We start from the raw sequence: 19705 nt of genomic DNA, 5'->3' as shown, positions 1-19705 counted from the left end.
GAAGTTTAGCATATAAGACTCTGTTTAAACATAAACCTAGAAAGAACGTGTAGAACCATCGTCTCTGTGCATCCACAAGATAAGGGTCCAGCTGGTAACAATAGGCTATAGGGTTTCGAATTTCATTACAATTTGATTGGTTTACAAGTTTATATATAACAGGTTGTTCTCCTCGCCACCGCCCCCCCCCCCAAATCTGCCAGGATTATTTCTACTCCACTCGGTTTCACACTACAATGCATACATTACACACACATAAATACACATATCCACAGCCACACATATATACATACCTTCAGCCTCTCTCCTCTGTCCCCCACCACAGAACATATACTTCCTCTCTCTCTACCTAAGAACATCCCTTTCTCCACACCCCACAGATCCTTATCTCCTTTTCTTACTCTACCCAAAAAGTGTATTTCTCCCCAAGTTGAGCACCCCATCCACAGATCCTTTTCTCTCTATCCAAAAGCATTCCCCCCCCCCAGATTTGTCTCTCTCTACCCAAGGACATATCTTTCTCCCCCTACCTTACAGATCCTTCTCTCCCTCACCCCCCCAAGATAATCTCTCTCACACACATCCTCCTGTCTCTGCCAAAGTTCCTTGCAATTGCGACCATGAAATGATGGGGAAAGCTATCCCGTCTCTGCTATCTCCCACCTCCAATGCTCAAAGTAAAGCCTTAGGGGCTTGCAAAAGAGCTATGAAGCAGCCAGTAAATACATACACTGCTTTAAAGAAAAAATCATCTGGGGCTTGCAAATCCTGCACAGCCTTTCTAGAACCTCGGAAAAGGTCCCCACTATGTCCCCATCCTTTTAAGAAACTCTGAAAATAGACAAAAATCTAATGCAAATATAGTGTAGAGAAATATGCCTGCCAACTGAGGATAATGCTCCATGCATTTGATGAAGGAAAGCTTGTGCCATAATAAATTTATTTATTATATAGTCTTTTTAAAGGTGCTTTGCTGCAGAATAACACAGCTATCCCTCTGGAAGTGATTATTACCAGACTTATTAGATAAATGTGAATTTAAGTGATCAATTGCTGAATGTGCATCTCATAAGGAAAATTGGTAAGAGAGATAAAGATGCAAAATGTTAGAAGATCATCATTGCACAAGTCTGTAAAGAAAAAAGTTGAATAATTGTACAATGAATTACCACTTGGTCCAAAGCTGAATAATTAATTAGACTTTCATTGCTTGGATTGCATTATCATTCTAGTGCCCTCATATTACTACCAATTTATCTGGAAATATATTCTACTAATTGCTATGGAAGATACATTTCTAAGTGCAGTTCCATCCTAAATGCTTGTCCCTAAAAATAATTGAAACAGGGACTGCTAACCTGTGGCCTTCCCAGATTTTGATAAAGTACAAGTCCTATTATCCCCAGCAATTGGCCATGTTGGATGGAGCTGATGAGAGCTGTAGTTCAGCAACATCTGGAAGAGCATAGGTTAGCCAGCCCTTGCATTAAAACCAATACGGTTTACTTTGCAAGAGTCCTGTTCTGAATTTTCTGAGGAGAGAAGTTGCAAAATCCCCCACCCAGAAGTGGAGAAGTGCTGCTAATGGTTCTATAGCACCACTAACTGGTACTGGGCTTACATGAAACTGGTGGTTTTGGTGGCCCAATGTATGAGTAGGGACGTTATGTTGGTATATTTGATTTGATCTATTTATTTAGGTCATAGACCAGCACAGTCATGTTGGCATAGCAATTTTGTACAGTGGTTCTTAAATGCATTTGAGATTGGGGTGTATATTTAGAATCACAGCATAAAACAATGAGACACATACATTTCACAGAAAAAGTATTTACCTTTGAACTCTTGTCAGCTGAGCTATAAAATAAAATTTGAATATTAATTTTAAGAGCATAAGAAGAATCTGTTGGATCAGGCCAATGACCCATCTAGTCTAGCATCCTGTTCTCACAGTGCCCAATCAGATGTCATGGGAAAGCCACAAGCAGGACCTGACAGCAAGAACACTCTCCTCTCCTGCAGTTTCCAGCCACTAGTATTCAAAGTTTAATTATCATAAAAAGCACTGCAAAAATGTTCAAATAAAGATAATTCAGGAATGTTCCTGGAAGGTAATCCAGAAACTGCAGCTGTTGCAGAATGCTATCAGATTGTTGTGGGACAGTGAGATGGGATTATACATCACCAAACCTCAAAGCTGCCTCTAAGGTACCAGGCTCAATTCAAGGTGTTGATACCGGTGTAACAAAGCACTAATGGATTGAGGTCCAAGTTCTTAAAAGAGCACCTCTCTTAATACCTGCAAATCTGAGCTTTAAGATCAGTGGGGGAGGCCCTGCTCATGGTCCTGCCAAGAGGTATGGCCCTTGGCATAATAATGCAAGACAGGTCCCTCTTGCTGGTGCTCCCCCTTGTGGAACTACCTTCCTGGGGAAGTATGTCTGTCCTGCAGGTTGTTCATCTGGGTTTTTGGGACATAAATGGAATCAGTTTTAGCATCATTGTCTGCTGTGCTACATTTTTTTATTTTTAGATAAATAATTTTAGATGCTTTAATTACTGTTTTGTCTGTTCAGGAGTTTAGCAGTGACAGCTGTTAGAATCTTTCCTTCTTGGTTTACCAGGGCTATGGATCTATAAGAAGTTGGATCCACTGGGTCTTTACCCGGTTCAAGAATAACTGTGAGTCTTGTTTGTCTCCAAGATTCAGGAATAGCCCCTCCTTCCAGTATATTGTTAAACAAATCCTTCAATCTGGGGACAAGGAGAGTCTGAAGTCTCTGCAGAAAGAGACTTATAAAACTTCACCAGGCAGACTATCCAACCATTATATTCAACGAGATCAGGCTGGCTTTATGCCTGGGAGACATATTAATGACTTCATTCAGAGGGTCTTAAACATGATTCATCATTATAATATGTAAAAAAATATGTTAGCCCTTCTCTCTCTTGATATACTTAAGACCTTTGATAGCCATGAATGGCCCTTTTTGATTAGCCTCTTTAGTAGGTTGGATTTTGGGCAACCTCTTTTGCATTTAATCCGTCAACTGTATTTGCACTCCCAGGTTGTGGTGAGGGTAAATGTTTATGATTCTGACATGTTTGATATTGGCAGGAGGACCAAGCAGGGATGCCTTTTATCTCCCCTCTTATTTATAACTGAAGCATTGGCAGATTGTATTAGAGCAAATGGGGAGATAAGGGGAATCCCAATAGGCAGTCAGGAGCACACTCTAAACTTTTTTGCAAATGACACTCTGGTCATACTTTCTAATCCAGTTGTGAGGATGAATGCTCTGAAGGAGAAATTGTCTGGTTTTCAGAAGGTGGCAAGTGTGGAAGTGAATTATTGCAAGTCTTAAATGATGTGTCTCAATGTAGGTTGGGAAGATCAGAAAACTTTAGTCACTCATACTTCAATCTCTCTCCAGGGAGCATGTTTTAAATATCTGGTGACATTGGTCATAAAAGATTTGAGCCAACTTCGTAGACGGAACATTGGTCCTTTAATGACCAATTAAAATTAAGTCCTTTAAACTTAAAAAAGGTGTTAAATCATGGCAATCTCTCCAGTTGTTCTGGCTGGGGAACATTGCTATTATCAAAATAATCTTTCTCCCTTGGCTATTGTATCTTTTTCAGATACTCCAGATTGCTCTTTGCCTTGTACTTTTGAAGCAATGGCAGAAATTTATCAAAAGCTTTTGCCACAGGGGGAAGAAGCCTCGAGTGAGCAAACAAGTCCTCGAGATGGGGGAGTGGCTTTACCTAATCTAAAGTTGTACTGAGAAGCATATTTGCCTTTCAATACTTTATTGGGATAGAAACCAAATAATAAATAAAATAAAAAAATTGCAAAAGGTGTTTAAGAGTATAGCAAAAAGTTTTTTGATGGTTACACTCTCAGTATGACGTGCCTGGTGGCAGCACTTAACCCCCATGCCATCTCTATTATGTCCCCTCTTTTAGGCTACCCGAGCTTTTCATGTCCAGAGTATGATGCTCAATTCAGAGAATGAGAGGAAGCTGTCGTAGTTTGCTTGGGTGATCTTTTTGAAGATTTAGTTCTGCTAACCCATGAGCAGCTCCTAGCCTGTTTGCTTCAGGGTCACAATCAATGGTTTAAAGTTCTTCAAGCCCATAGCTTCATGCCAAAGCAGCCACTCTCCTGGGACTAGGCAGAGAGCCAACACTTTTTGAGCTAGAGTGTTCTCAGTGCACAGAGTGGAGGGTCTCGTCTCTGCAATTTATGCTATACTCCTTAACTCCCCCCCCCAGACTTTCAAGGTTTGAAAATGTTGTGGGAAGCTCGTATAGGGGTTACAATTCCAGATTCAATCTGGTATAATTATTGGACACACGCCTCTTTCAAAATAGTCTCAGCAACCAGTGGAGAAGCTTCTCTCAAAGTGGCCCACCGCTGGCACCTTACTCCTGTAAAGCTAAGTTACATAAATTATTCACTTTCGCCTAATTGTTGGAGAGGGTGCAATTAGAGGGGTTTCTTTGTGATATGTGGTGGACTTGCCCATATGTCTTCTCATTTTGGGATCTGGTCTTTGATTGTATCTCGCAAAGAACTAATCAAACTATTCAAAAGTTCCCCTCTAACGCCCTCCTCTCCATCAACATGGGCCCCAAATTGCTTCATTGGGAGCTCATTGCTATCTTGTTAGTTGCAGCCAGGATGTCTATCTCAGCTGACTGGAAAACTCTGGACAATTTTTCAGTAAGTATAGGCGCATCTGGTGAACAGCCCTTACAGAAAAACTAAAGCATAATTTGAGGTTGCAGAAAGGTCAGTCTAAACCTGAAGCCTTTGAAGCTATCCGGTTCCCTTTTACATCTTTTATTAATTTGTTGTCTGCAGAACTCTATCCCCCAGAGACTCAAGCTTCTTGTTGGAGAGATTTTATAAGATAATAGTGTCCCACTCTATCATATATATATACATATGTATGTATTTCTTTTACTTAGATCAACACTCTTGGACTCTTTACCTAGTGTTTTCCTATGTTGTTGATAATGTTCCTTGTTTATGTTTGTGGATTTTTTTGGTACTTTATTTCGTCTTGTCTCTGTTTCCAAAAATTAATAAAAATTATATTAAAAAAATTACTGTTTTGTGATGGTGGCAATGATAATAATCAATAGTAGTACTACTTGCATCCCTGTGTTACTTTTAGTGTGATGCCCAACAACTATTTGTTGAGGGTGGGGTGAACACAATTCCCTGAAGCTTTTTTACAATCTTCAGGATGAAACTGTAATGGGGGAGGGTAAGGGGACTTTCCAAAGGAACTAATGCTGGGCCCAGAGGGGGCAGCCATTTTTCTAAGACCAAGAACACCTCTGGAAATTACACTGTGTTATGACATAGCATAATTACCATTGTGTTTACAATTAGGAATGCCACCAGGCTGTTGCTTATTAGAACTCTGCTGCTGCCTGAAGTATCAGCTATTTTTTTCTACAACCCTCTGTTGCCTCATTAAATAATAATTTATAAATAATTGCCTTGACCTCCCAGAACTCACTTCCAATGGAAGCAGAGGGTGCTAAGAAGGGGAGTGTGCTGGTAGCATACCAGATAGTTTTTGGACTTGCCTGGTCTACCTTAAGAGGCATCTGTGCCACGAAGAGTGTAAGCAGGCTCTCCTAGTCTTTCCCTTCCTTTACAAACCCATACCTCCTTAGCTTTATTGTGGGAGCTCTTAGGCCATTTACAGGACCCTAGTTCCTTATACTACTTTACAAAAAAGAGCAATTGTCAAGTAAATTAGACTTCTAATGCCTAACATACATAATATACTATCGTATTATTGATATCTGTTAGATGAACAATATCAGAATAATTTCTATGGATTTTGGGTTAGGATTCAAAAGATATGAGCAGTCTGACAATAGAACAGGTAGGTAGTAAGTAGTGGGGTCTACTTCCCTGGAGGTATTTAAGCAGATGTTGGACAGCTAATTGCCAGGAATGCTGTAGTTTGGGGATTGCCAACACCATGGGTGCCACTGTGCCCACGAGCACCCCTTTTGGCACCCACAAAAACACCCAATAATCACATTTGGAAATCTAGTAGAAACCAGGCTTCAAAGTTCTTTGCTGGGCTGCATGTAGGTTGAGCATGCTCCATTTCCAAATGCAGTTCTGATTAGATGCCACTTTCTTCTGTTCCGGACAGGAGAAATACAGAATACTTTAACCTTAATACTTTCTTGTTTTCTGGGACAGGGAGGAGGCTGGTGTTGGGAGGCACTTGGGGGAGAGCGCTCTGGACCATTCTGACCACTTTTTCAATTTCTCCCCTTTTTTGAGATTTTAAATTGTGTTTCTTTTTACATAACTTGGGAAAGTGCTACAAGCCCTCTTCCTGTCTTTTGTCGCAGCACTCACCTCATGCTTGTGGAGCACTCTGGGCCACTGAGGATACTCATAGAATCATAGAATAGTAGGGTTGGAAGGGGCCTACAAGGCCATCAAGTCCAACCCCCTGCTCAATGCAGGAATCCAAATCAAAGCATTCCCGACAAATGGCTGTCCAGCTGCCTCTTGAATGCCTCCAGTGTCAGAGAGCCCACTATTTCTCTAGGTAATTGGTTCCATTGTCGTATGGCTCTAACAGTTAGGAAGCTTTTCCTGATGTCCAGTCGAAATCTGGCTTCCTGCAACTTGAGCCCATTATTCCGTGTCCTGCACTCTGGGACGATCGAGAAGAGATCCCGGCCCTCCTCTATGTGACAACCTTTCATGTACTTGAAGAGTGCTATCATACCTCCCCTCAGTCTTCTCTTCTCCAGGCTAAACATGCCCAGTTCTTTCAGTCTCTCCTCATAGGGCTTTGTTTCCAGTCCCCTGATCATCTTTGTTGCCCTCCTCTGAACCTGTTCCAGTTTGTCTGCATCCTTCTTTCCATGTCCCCTATGTTTATATTTTTCTTTTCTTTTGAGGTTCTCTTCTTCTGATTTTTTTTCTCTCTGCAGAGGGAAGGATTGAAGAGAGGAACTTTCCCCATCTTTTGCCAGGCCATCACCTCATGCTTGTGGGGCTGCAGAGTACTTTGGCCCACAGAGGCCAACTTTGCTTCCCCCTGCTTATGTGTGGCAAACCAATGAGGGACTGCTCACTCAACCACTTCACACAACATTTTGTGTGTGAGTGTGTGTATGTGTGAGACTGTTTTTAGTTTTGTTGTCTGACTGACCTTTTCCTGGACTTGAAATAACACCCTGCTTGGTTAGTCTTTTCTGCACATTGCAGATTATGCTCAGCAGTGTTTTCTGACCACTATTCTGGTGAGCTGCTCTTTTTTGTGTTTCATATTTTTGTAGCTAAGAACTTGTACATACATTTGTTTATTTCCCACTCCCTCCCAATCCATTTTCCTTTTGTGTCATATCTCTTCAGATTTTAAGCCTGGAGACAAGGAGTATTTTGTTTTTATGAGTTTTTTAAACCTATATGGTAACTCTGTGAGTCCTTTTCTCGCAGAAGAGCAGGATAAAAATATTTAAATAAAAATAGTATGATTACTAGCCAACATTAAATACATCTTTTTATTGGTGGCACTACAAGTATATTCATGCAATAGCAGAGCTCAGGAATAATTTTGAATTGTGTTTGATTCATTTTTTCTAGTGCTAAAAACTAGAACTAGTTTTCTAGTTTCTAGGTGCTGAAAATGTACAACACCCCACTAGCAAAAGGAAACACAGAAGACAAGTCAGCAGTGTTTGGAAAAGGAGATTCCTGGAACTTGTCAGTTGGTAATGTTTCAAACATTTTTTAATTAAAGTTTTCCTATGTCTGCAAATGTGGTCCTGTCTTTTTCTGCTCTCTTAGATGTGGTGGCCATTTTGTGCTAAGCCACGCTCCCACAGCAGCCATTTTGTGACTAGTATTCATGGCAGATACTCAGAATTTCAAATGTGCCCGTGGATTCAAAAAGGTTGGCGACTAATGCTGTAGTTGCATCCTGCACTGAATGGGGGATTGGACTAGATGATATCCAAAGTCCCCTTCAACTCTATTATTCTATATATTATTTTACTAAAATCACATACGGAAAACCAAATATGGAAAAGCACAAAAGCAAGACTACAGCTGAATGTCAAGAAGACTAAAGTAATGACAACAGAAGATTTATGTAACTTTAAAGTTGACAACGAGGACATTGGACTTGTCAAAGATTATCAATACCTTGGCACGGTCATTAACCAAAATGGAGACAATAGTCAAGAAATCAGAAGAAGGCTAGGACTGGGGATGGCAGCTATGAGAGCACTAGAAAAGGTCCTCAAATGCAAAGATGTATCACTGAACACTAAAGTCAGGATCATACAGACCATAGTATTCCCGATCTCTATCTATGGATGTGAAAGTTGGACAGTAAAAGAAGCGGATAAGAGAAAAATCAACTCATTTGAAATGAGGTGTTGGAGGAGAGCTTTGTGCATACCATGGACTGCAAAAAAGGCAAATCATTGGGTGTTAGAACAAATTAAACCAGAACTATAATTAGAAGCTAAAATGATGAAACTGAGGTTATCATACTTTGGACACATCATGAGAAGACAGGATTCACTAGAAAAGACAATAATGCTGGGAAAACGAGTAGAAAAAGAGGAAGGCCAAACAAGAGATGGGTCGATTCCATAAAGGAAGCCACAGACCTGAACTTACAAGATCTGAACAGGGTGATTCACGACAGATGCTATTGGAGGTCGCTGATTCATAGGGTTGCCATAAGTCGTGATCGATTTGAAGGCACATAACAACAACAATGGGCTGTATGGTATTACATGGAAGATACTGTTGGTATGAAGTGTAATATTGTGCATGTATTGACGCCCAATAAATGTAAGAAATCAGTATTATTGAGTGCAAAACATAGTATCTCTGACATGGCCATTATACACAAGTGCTACTACATGCATCTTTTTCTAATTGCTAACAGATTAGATTAGTTTTCAGTTTTTTATCTATATAAATAAGTTTGACCAATTTTAAATTTCCATTAAGTAATTTTAAAGTAATAAAATTTCTGATCTGGAGATTACAGATTTACATCTTACATGTTAGACAATTGGCTGAGGACAGTATTGACCTTCAATCCACTGAGTCTGGCAACCCAGCATAGTTGGATTCTCCCATGTGCTCTGGTTAAATTCACTTGTAGATTAAGAGAATTTGTCCCAAGAATTTCATCACTCCCTCAATTACTGTCCTGCCTATTGATGGACCAACACAATCTGCTTTTATGTGGCAATTTGAAATGTTGAACAGTGCAATAGTTTATTTAAAAAAATACACAGTAATTTTGTGTAATTACTGTGTAATTAGCAGTATCAAATAAGAACATAAACAGAAACAAAACCAAAGTTTTTGGTTATACACAGCAGGAGTTACAAAACCTATGTTTATAATAAAGGAAAACAATTACCAATCATTCACCTCTTTTTATTATTCCAATACAGGTCATGTTGGTAGTAAAGAAACAATGCTTGTAACAAGGCGGCAGAGAGAAAGGCAATTTATTCTTCCCTTGTTGATTCCTTCTTTAGTAAGTACTTGTTTGTTTTTCTCATGTTTCACTTCCTTCCTATTAGATAGTGTGTATGAGTGATGACTCTACAATGGCCACATGTAGCCTGTACTCAGAATGGCTTTATTTCCCATGAGTAATAAACCTTAAGCTTCTTTATTTTCTCAACCCACCAGTCTTACCAGATTATACATTTCTGCACTCCACAGCTATATATACCAAAAGCCAATAGTTGAAGCATTTCCAATATTTTTCAAAATTAATAGCACGTGGCCCATCTACAGTGGCCAATGTGATGCCCACGGGAAGCCTGCAAACAGGACCTGAGCACAACGGCACTCTCCCCTCCTGTGGTTTCCAGAAGCATACTGCCTCCAACTGTAGAGGCAAAGCATAGCCAACATGGCTAGTAACCTTTGATACCATTATCCTCCATTAAACTTTCTACTCTTTTAAATCCATCCAAGTTGGTGGCCATCACTGCCTCTTGTGGGAGCGAATTCCATAGTTTAACTATGTGCTGTGCAAAGTACCTTCTTTTGTCTGTCCTAAATCTTCCAATATTCAGCTTCATTGGATGTCCATGAGTTCTAGTGTTATGAGAGAGGGAGAAAACCTTTTCTCTATCCACTTTCTCCATGCCATGCATAATTTTATACACTTCTGTCATGTCGTCTGACTCACCTTTTCTCTAAACTAAAAAGCCTGAAATGCTGCAATATTTCCTCATAGGGGAGTAGCTCCATCCCCCTGATCATTTTGGTTGCCCTTTTTTGAACCTTTTCCAATTCTACAATATCATTTTTAAGATGAGGCAGCCAGAACTGTGCACATTATTCCAAATGTGATTGCACCATAGATTTGTATAACGACATATCAAAGGTTTTATTCTCAATACCTTTCCTAATGATCCCTAGCATGGAATTTGCCTTTTTCACAGCTGCTGCACACTGGGTAGCCATCTTCATCAAACTATCCACTTCAATCCCAAGGTCTTGTTCCTGGTCAGTCACTGCCAGTTCAGATTTCATGAGTGTATATGTGAAATAAAGATTTTTTGCCCTGACATGCGTCACTTTACACTTGCTCACATTAAATTACATTTGCCATTTTCCTGCCCATTCACTCAGTTTAGGAGCTCCTTGCAATTGTTTTTGTTTTAACGATCCTGAACAATTTAGTATCATCAGCAAATGTGGCCACCTCACTGCTCACACCTAACTCTGGATCGTTTATGAACAAATTAAAATGCACAGGTCCCAGTCCCAATACTTGGAGGTCTCCACTGTCCACATCCTTTCATTGGAAGAACTGTCCATTTATTCCTACTCTCTGCTTCCAGTTTCTTAATCAGTTCCTGATCCAGAGAGGACCTCTTCTCTTATTCTATGACTGCTAAGCTTACTTAGAGGTCTTTGGTGAGATACACTTTCAAAAAAGCTTTTGATAAAATAAGTACATAATATCAACTGGATCACTGTTATCTATATGAGACACAGTGCCTGCAGGAAGAAGGAGAACATCGCCACCCAGGGAAGGAGAGCCTGCTGTTGCTGCTGCTGTTGGAACACCACCTCCACCACCCTTCCCAGTGGGACTGCTGCCTGGCAGACGTGCCTCCTGCAGGACCAGGTCCCAGGTACCCAGCCATTTGTGACTAATTTCCATCACCTGTCCCTCTTTGGAGGGATACATAAGCCGGCTGGCTGAGGTGGCCTGGGAGACCCAGTGCCTGCAGGAAGAAGCAGAACATCGCCACCCAGGGAAGGAGAGCCTGCTGTTGCTGCTGCTGCTGTTGGAACACCACCTCCACCACCCTTCCCAGTGGGACTGCTGCCTGGCAGACGTGCCTCCTGCAGGACCAGGTCCCAGGTACCCAGCCACTTGTGACTAATTTCCATCACCTGTCCCTCTTTGGAGGGATACATAAGCCGGCTGGCTGAGGTGGCCTGGGAGACCCAGTGCCTGCAGGAAGAAGGAGAACATCGCCACCCAGGGAAGGAGAGCCTGCTGTTGCTGCTGCTGTTGGAACACCACCTCCACCACCCTTCCCAGTGGGACTGCTGCCTGGCAGACGTGCCTCCTGCAGGACCAGGTCCCAGGTACCCAGCCAGCTGTGGCTAATTTCCATCACCTGTCCCTCTTTGGAGGGATACATAAGCCGGCTGGCTGAGGTGGCCTGGGTTTTTGCCTTTTGTTTTGTTTTTTGTTTTTGTTTGTTTTTTCTTTTGGGTTTCATTGGTTTTAGCTATGGGTGGATTCGGTTTCATTTTATATTGTAGTTCTTGGGTTTTTATGTAGTTTGTATGTTGTATTTTACTTTATCTTGTACGCCGCCTAGAGTGGCCGCTTGTGCGGCCAGATAGGCGGCCTAGAAATAAAATTTATTATTATTATTATTATTATTATTATTATTATTATTATTATTATTATTATATGCATGTTGACACACTCAAATACTGTTTTCCACCAGTTTTTTTTGGAACAAACATCAAGCTAACTGGCCTGAAACTTGTTAGAATAAGCAAACTTGCATGCTCCCTTTAAGGGATATTTGGGGAAATATCCAATGTACCTGTTTACCATGATGTAACTTCCTAATGGGTGGAGTTAGTTACCTGGTTTCCTCCTCCTTTGTCCTGGATATTAGCAGATTCCTGCATATCCGCCACCCCTACTACTTTTTACCTCTGGGAGAGGCCACATGGAAGATGCTCTCTCCTGAGACCATCATTACCAAAGACTAATGGACTCCTAATCTTCCATCTAAGCTAGAGCCTATGTTTCCTGAACATATGAAGGGCCGTGAGTACACATTCTTTATCTTTTACCTAAGAAGATTGTGTCTGTTATTATTTGCGTCTGAGGGAAAAGGTGGGCTGGTTGATTCTCATCCCGCTGCTTGTGTTTATATCTCTGCTAAGAAATAGGACCACAAAACTGTTCCTATTTTACACATTTTTAAAATACCAAACAGGTTATACTGGCCCAGAAATAAGTTGAGAATTAAACCAGATTTTTCGGGTTTTATTTTGAGTATTTTGGCGTATTTTGTTTCCCCCCTTTGCCCTATATCAGGTAGTAGTTTTAAAGAGATTATTTTGGCTGCTGTTTCTCTGAGTTGTTTTGCAAACCAAAGCTCTTCTCAGACCAGAAGAAAGAATGTATCAGCATAACAATAGAGGTCTTGCCAGACTGCCAGAGCTAACTGCTGTTAGCTTTAAACAATGGAAAAGCAGGATTAAAATTACTATGGGTGCAGAAAAGGCTCTTTCCTGCATTGAGAAACCTAGACCAGAAGGGGATGCCCAAGAAATAAGCCATTGGAACGACAAAGATGCAATCGCAAAAACTATAATTTTTGGTTCCCTTAAGGATGATCAACTGATCCATGTAACAGAATGTAAAACAGCCAAGGAAATGCTGGATAAACTGCAAACAGCATTTGGCTTTACAAGTTTTAGATCTCAGACAATGTTGATTCAAGAAATAATGAAGCTAAAATTAGAAACAAAGAAAGACTGTGAAAGGCACATAACTTGCTTGATTACTATATTCAGCAAGTTAAAGCTAACTGGACTTGAATTTAATGACCAACAGAAGTTGGATTTCCTTTTGGGCACATTGGGAGAGAGATTTGAACCATTTATTTCTCTTTTAAGCCACAACCATGAGATTCAATTTGAACAAGCTCTTGCAAAGTTAAGAGAGGAATGTATTGTTGAGTCTGACCCAAAACAGAGTGGCTCAAATTACCTGGCTAGCAGGAAGGATAAAGGGAAGGGAAACCCCTCCCAAGAACCAATCACAATGCTGCTTTCCACGTTTGGGTCACCCAAAAATTCAACAGCCAGTGGGAACTCTCCAAGTTTCAAACAAAGAAAACAATGGCAGCATGCTTTGTCCAAGCATAAGCAGGGACCTAAGAGAGAGGGATCCAAAGAAAGCAAATTCCTTTTAACGCATAAAGGTCTTGTGGCAAATAAGCAAAAATCAAGCAACTGGATTTTAGACAGAGGGTGTACAAACCATAGTTGTTATAAAGAAGCATTATTTGATGAAATAAACAGTGATACTAAAGGAAGAATTCAGACTGCCAGTGGTCAATATATGAATATTAATGGATCTGGAACTGTTGCTTTAAAGTGCAAGCTACCTAATGAAACCATAGCAAATGTACCAGATCATGTTTTATTTATTCCTGAATTAAGTTGCAACATGCTAAGTGTTTCTGCATTAGATAAGAAAGGATTTGCAATACATTTCCAGGATGGAAGGTGTACAGTAACCAAAGATAATACTTTGCACTAGCTTATGAAAATGACGGTGTTTATGAACTAAGTCTTTCAGTTGAACAAGCAAATGCAGCTATGGTGGACAAGGATGAGACCAGCCTAGAACTTTGGCACAGGCGACTGGGACATCACGATCCAAAGGCGATCCTACAATTACAAAAACAGAGCCTTGCAACAGGTATCAAGATAAACCAGGAGTATCATGATAAAACAAGCAGGTGCATAAATTGCATTGAAGAAAAGGGTGTTAGACCCTCATTTCCACCAAGAACTGAAAGGAGAAGCACCAAGGTGCTAGATCTCATACACAGTGACCTCTGTGGACCATTTAATCTACCCTCACTTGGGAAGAATAGATATGTTCTAATATTTGTGGATGATTTTTCAAGGTACTGTGTGACAAGAGTCAAACACATGAGATGCTGAAGAAATACATCTCGTGGTGAGTACAAAATTTGAGAGGATGACGAAATCCCTACAAATGGACAACGGTGGTGAGTTTATATCGCATCAAACACAAACTTTTCTGGAGGAACAAGGCATTTTGCACAGGAGGACTGTCAGTTATACTCCTGAGCTTGATGGGATTTCTGAAAGAAAATTTAGATCTCTTCTGGAAATGACTAAATGCGTGCTGGCTGACGCTAATATACCCAAAAGACTGTGGGGTGATGTGATCGTGGCTGCAATGTATATCCAGAATAGATTGCCAACCAAGGGCACCACACATACACCATTCCAATTGTGGCATGGCAGAATTCCAAACCTGGCACATATCAGAGTGTTTGGAAGCATTGCTTTTGCCTACATAGCAAAACAAAAGAGGCAGAAGCTAGATGCTAGAACAGAACAGACTATTTTAATAGGCTATGCTCCTGGTTGCAAAGGCTACAGAGTTATGAACCTAAAGACAATTGAAGTCAGCACAAGACACGTCTACTTCGATGAACGAAGCAGAGTTGACAAAAGAGGGACTGTGCTAGATTTCTCAGAAGAGCAAGGACACCACGTCCAATCTCTTATAGATATGCCAGTACCCACATACGAAATACCAGTCACATCACAGATATCTGCACAACCTGATCCAAGCCTTAAACAAGAGGAAGAGGCAGAGATTGCAGAAAGTGATGATGAGGCTGAGAGAGGTACAGACGCAGATGAGAATGATGATATGACTGGACTGGAAGATGCTGCAGAGCCAGACCAGATCCCAGAACAAGCTCCCAGATCCTCATCACGAACCAACAAAGGTGTACCACCTCTACACCTGTCCTACCTCGCAAAGTCAGTGGTACCCAGAGAACCATCGACTTGGGAGGAGATCAAGCAGATGCCAGCATCTGAGGCCTCTCAGTGGAGAAAAGCCGCTCAGGAGGAGATGGATGCACTGCAGAAGAATAAGACGTGGACCCTTACAGAACTTCCACCAGGCAAGAAAGCCGTAGGATGCAGATGGGTGTTCAAGGTGAAGCAAGATGCAGGAGGAGAAATTGAACGCTACAAAGCAAGACTAGTTGCCAAAGGTTTCCTGCAGAAATATGGAGAGGACTATGATGCTACTTTTGCTCCTGTTGTCCAACACAGCAGAATAAGAATGCTACTAAGTGTGGCAGCCTCCAAATAGATGCACATCAGACACCTCGATGTCAAGACTGCCTTTCTGCATGGAGAAATAACAGAGGGGTTGTACATGCAACAACCTCCAGGTTTCATGAACCAGAAGCAAGCACATCTTGTATGCAAGCTTAAAAAGGGCCTGTATGGACTCAAGCAAGCTGCAAGGGCCTGGAACAAGAAACTGGATAAAATGCTCAAGGAGCTAGGCTTCAAGCAAGGCGATGTAGACCAATGCCTGTACACCAGAAGCAAAGATGGACACTTGACATATATTCTGATTTATGTCGATGACTTGATCATGGCAACTCAAAGAGATCAAGACTACAGAGAAGCTGTACATCATTTGAACAAAGAAGTTGAAATCAAAGAGCTAGGCACTGCAACATACTACCTAGGCATCCAGATTGAAAGGGAAGCAGATGGCTCCTACTTACTCAACCAAAAACAAAAGATTGTTGATCTTTTAGAGACTCTAGAACTCAAGGATGCCTATCCTGTAGCAATGCCTATGGCAACAGACTTTCTTAAAGACAATGATGTAGTCGTGAACCTTACCAAATAATAACAAGTACAGAACAGCAATAGGGAAGCTTTTGTACTTGACTACAAACACCAGACCTCACATAGCAAGTGCAGTAGGGATCCTATGTAGGAAAACTAGCACACCCACACAAAAGGACTGGATTGCTGTCAAAAGGGTGGCTAGATACTTGAAAGGGACTATGGACTTTAAGATGAGATTGCCAGCTAATAGTGATCCAAAGCTTGTGTGTTACACTGATGCTGACTGGGCTGGAGATAGCTCAGACTCCAAGTCAACTAGTGGCTTTCTGTTTATGTATGGAGATGGACCTATCTCCTGGGCTAGTCACAAGCAAGACATAATAGCATTTTCTTCCACAGAATCTGAGTATATAGCTGCTGCAGAAGCCTGCAAAGAAGCCATTTGGCTCAACAGACTACTTAAGGACATTGGAATAAGGGTGCACAGACCTATCCAGATGATGGAAGACAACCAGAGTTGTATTAGATTTTCTCAGACTGAGAGAATCACTCCACGTACTAAACATATAGCTATAAAATACCATATTGTATGTGAGTTGACAGAGAAAGGATTCATCAAGATGAACTACTGTCCAACTGCAGAGATGACAGCTGACATCTTGACAAAGCCATTACCAAGAGACTGTTTCCAGAGACTTTGTGTCAAAATGGGCTTGTTAAATTAATGCATGCAAATTTGAGGAGTGTTGGAGTAAACAAATATTGCATGTTCCCTTTAAGGGATATTTGGGGAATATCCCATGTACCTGTTTACCATGATGTAACTTCCTAATGGGTGGGGTTTACTTACCTGACTTCTTCCTCCTTTGTCCTGGGGGATTTTTGAATATTGTCCATTGCTGATCTATCCACCATTGAGAGAGGCCGCATGGCACAGATGCTCTCTCTGAGAGCATCCATACCAAAGACTAAGAGGGACTGAGACTATTTGTCTTTCATCTAAGCTAGAACCTATGTTTCTGAACATATGCAGAATTTGTGAGTAAACATTCTTTTTCTTTTGCCTAAAGGATTGTGTCTGTTATTTATATAGAGAAAGGTGAGGCTGGTTTATATTCTCATTCTGCTGCTTGTATTTTTACAACTCTGCTAAGAAATAGGACCAACCAAATTAGTTCCTATTTCTGTGTGTATTTTTATAATACTGAACAATTCTTGGCCTTGATTTTACTTTTCTTGATTTGTGGTACACATTCTAAGTGAGCTTCCAATATTGTGGTTTTAAACTACTCCCAAGCTCCCATTCAATTTCTTTTTTACTAATCCCCTCATTTGGGGAAGTTTCCTCTGATGTCTAATGCGACTGTGCGAGATTTTCTTGCCACTTGTCCATTTTATATTGATATTGAATTGATAGCACTATGGGCAATGTCCCCAATCAGCTCAATAACATTTACATCTGGCACCAGATCCTGTACACACTAAAGATGATTGGTTCCATGACTAACTGTTCTAGGGCACAGAGTATCTAGAAATTTTACATCTTACGACTGGAACACACATGCACCCAGTCTGTGGGGGTAGTTAAAGTCATCTATCACTATAGTGTTTCCTCTTTTGGATGTCTCCTTGATCTCGGTTTCCATCTCAAGATCTCCCCAAGCCTTTGGTCAGGGGGATCGCCTCTTGATCCCTTGAAGAAGGTCCCAATCCACTTCTGTAGGTGTCAGGGCAGCTTCTCAATCTGCCAAGCAAAGAGATTGATAGGGCAGAGGGCAGCTAAGGTCCAGGGATGATGAAGTTCTCCTGGAGCTACTGAGCATAAATAGACCAGAGCTAGCAACCAGGAAAGAGGGTTTTGTGGACAAAGAGCAGAGACCTAAGGAGTTGCTAACCTAGGGATCTCCTGGAGCTTCTTCATCTGCTAACTGAAAAGTACAGGGGGCTGAGAGAAGAGGCTTCCCTGACCCCTCTGGGGCAAGGATACTGAGGGAAAGACCCACTGGGAGAAACCTTAGAGTATCCTGCAAAGGGGGTAGCCAAAAGACCTCTGGACCTACCCCTTCCCAAGCCCCATAACCCTGAGAAAGGGGGCTAGTGGAGACTCAGAAGTTCAGGAGAGCCTAGCCCCAACTCACCAAGGGCACAGGAAACAGGCAGACCTCATGGCTTCTACAGCAACTCTCCCAGGATTGGGCCCCAGTAAAGTGCAAGTACAGGCCTTGAAAAAGGACTATTTTTTGTTGTGACCCCATATGTGGGGATTTAGACCCATAGTGCCTGGGAGAAGGGCTAAAGCCTCAATAAAGTCAAACTTACTGCACTCCTGCTGATTGTAGAGGTAACTGGGACTCACATTTGGGGTTATTCCCCATGGATCCCATAGATCAAGGTCCCTTCAACATACCCCTCTCCCACGAGGCGCCAACAGGGCAACAGCACACCTCCAGTACTATTACTCTCAGGGGGCCCTTTCTATGGAAAAGTCTGCACCTTTGGAGATTTCCAGCTTGTTAGACTGTCCTCCATGATTTACAGAGCATCATCATTTCAAATATGCCCTTCTCTATTCTTCCTATAGCCTTTGTATCCAGAGATAACAGTGACCCACTGGTTTTCTCTATTCCATCAGGTTTCTGTTACGCCCATTATATAAGATCAAGCACTCCAGCACATCCATCCTGGCTTCTAGCATTAGGATATAAATATATATGGAGAACCTGTGCAAAAAACCTAGATTCAGATTTCTTGGATTCAGATATTAGTGATATCATGGAAACAGTCTAAGCTACATTACTGTCATCTTATGCTTCATGTTAGTATTTACTGCTTTTGTGTCCTGCATTTATAACAGAAATATTATATCTTGCACTCAAAATTACTTTTCCACATTTATTGGACCAATTTTTTTGTATTGCACTGTATAGCGACAGTACCTTTCATTTACATCACACAAAACATATTTATAAAAAATATTTTTAAGCAATCTTTCAGTCGTAACAAAAGACCCCCAATGGCCAAGGCAGTTTACAACAGTTAACATTTCACTACAATGAAAATGGGGAGCATTTAGAAAGCATGGCAGAATAAAAACATCTTCCATACCAACATCCTTTAGGAAGGAGTTCCACAACTAAGATGCTTCCACTGAGGAAGCCCTGCCTCACACCCCCACCAAATGCACTCTTTGTAGATGAACACAGAATAGGGTCTGTGAAGATGAATGCAATTGATGGGCAGAGGAGGTGATCCTTCAAATATCTTGGTCTATTTTATATAAATATGGGCCTTTAAAAAAAATAGCACCTTGAGTGAGGCCTAGATGTCAGTATAATTTAAACAAGACCAGTGTAACATGGTCAGGAAAGTGGAAACCAGAAATTGTAACACATCACTTAACTGAATCACCAGGCACCATATTGTTTAAGTAACTCTACTTTGCTAAGGATGCAAATGTTCCACTATCAATTTTTACAGAGTTTAATCACTGTTTTCCAGACTCATGACTGCTTCTAGATCTAGACCCAAATTTATATATTTTAGGAGAGATTTTATGTTTCTATGAAGTAACAGCACAGGCAGGATACTGACATTTTGGATGCCACACTTACCATAGGAACTGTGTATTGAAAGTGTTGGGGTGCAACTTAGCTTGCACTGAAGACTGATGTGTCTGCATGGGAAAGAATAGACAGAGAAAGGAACCTCCATGCTTCCTAGACTGTCATCTCCATT

The 19705-nt window shown here is 41.2% G+C and overlaps 1 protein-coding gene across 1 annotated transcript in view; it reads right to left on the bottom strand.

Moving 5' to 3' along the window:
• Nucleotides 1–19705, bottom strand: part of CATSPERE (catsper channel auxiliary subunit epsilon) — a 236210-nt gene that overhangs the window by 138631 nt on the left and 77874 nt on the right. Inside the window, exon 6 of the mRNA XM_061626112.1 lies at nucleotides 1836–1857. Coding sequence (XP_061482096.1) covers nucleotides 1836–1857 — 22 coding nt within the window. The remainder of the gene's footprint in view (nucleotides 1–1835; nucleotides 1858–19705) is intronic.

This window comes from Rhineura floridana, chromosome 4, assembly GCF_030035675.1.
Source record: "Rhineura floridana isolate rRhiFlo1 chromosome 4, rRhiFlo1.hap2, whole genome shotgun sequence".
NCBI lineage: Eukaryota > Metazoa > Chordata > Lepidosauria > Squamata > Rhineuridae > Rhineura > Rhineura floridana.
This window is presented reverse-complemented; position numbering and strand designations above follow the sequence as displayed.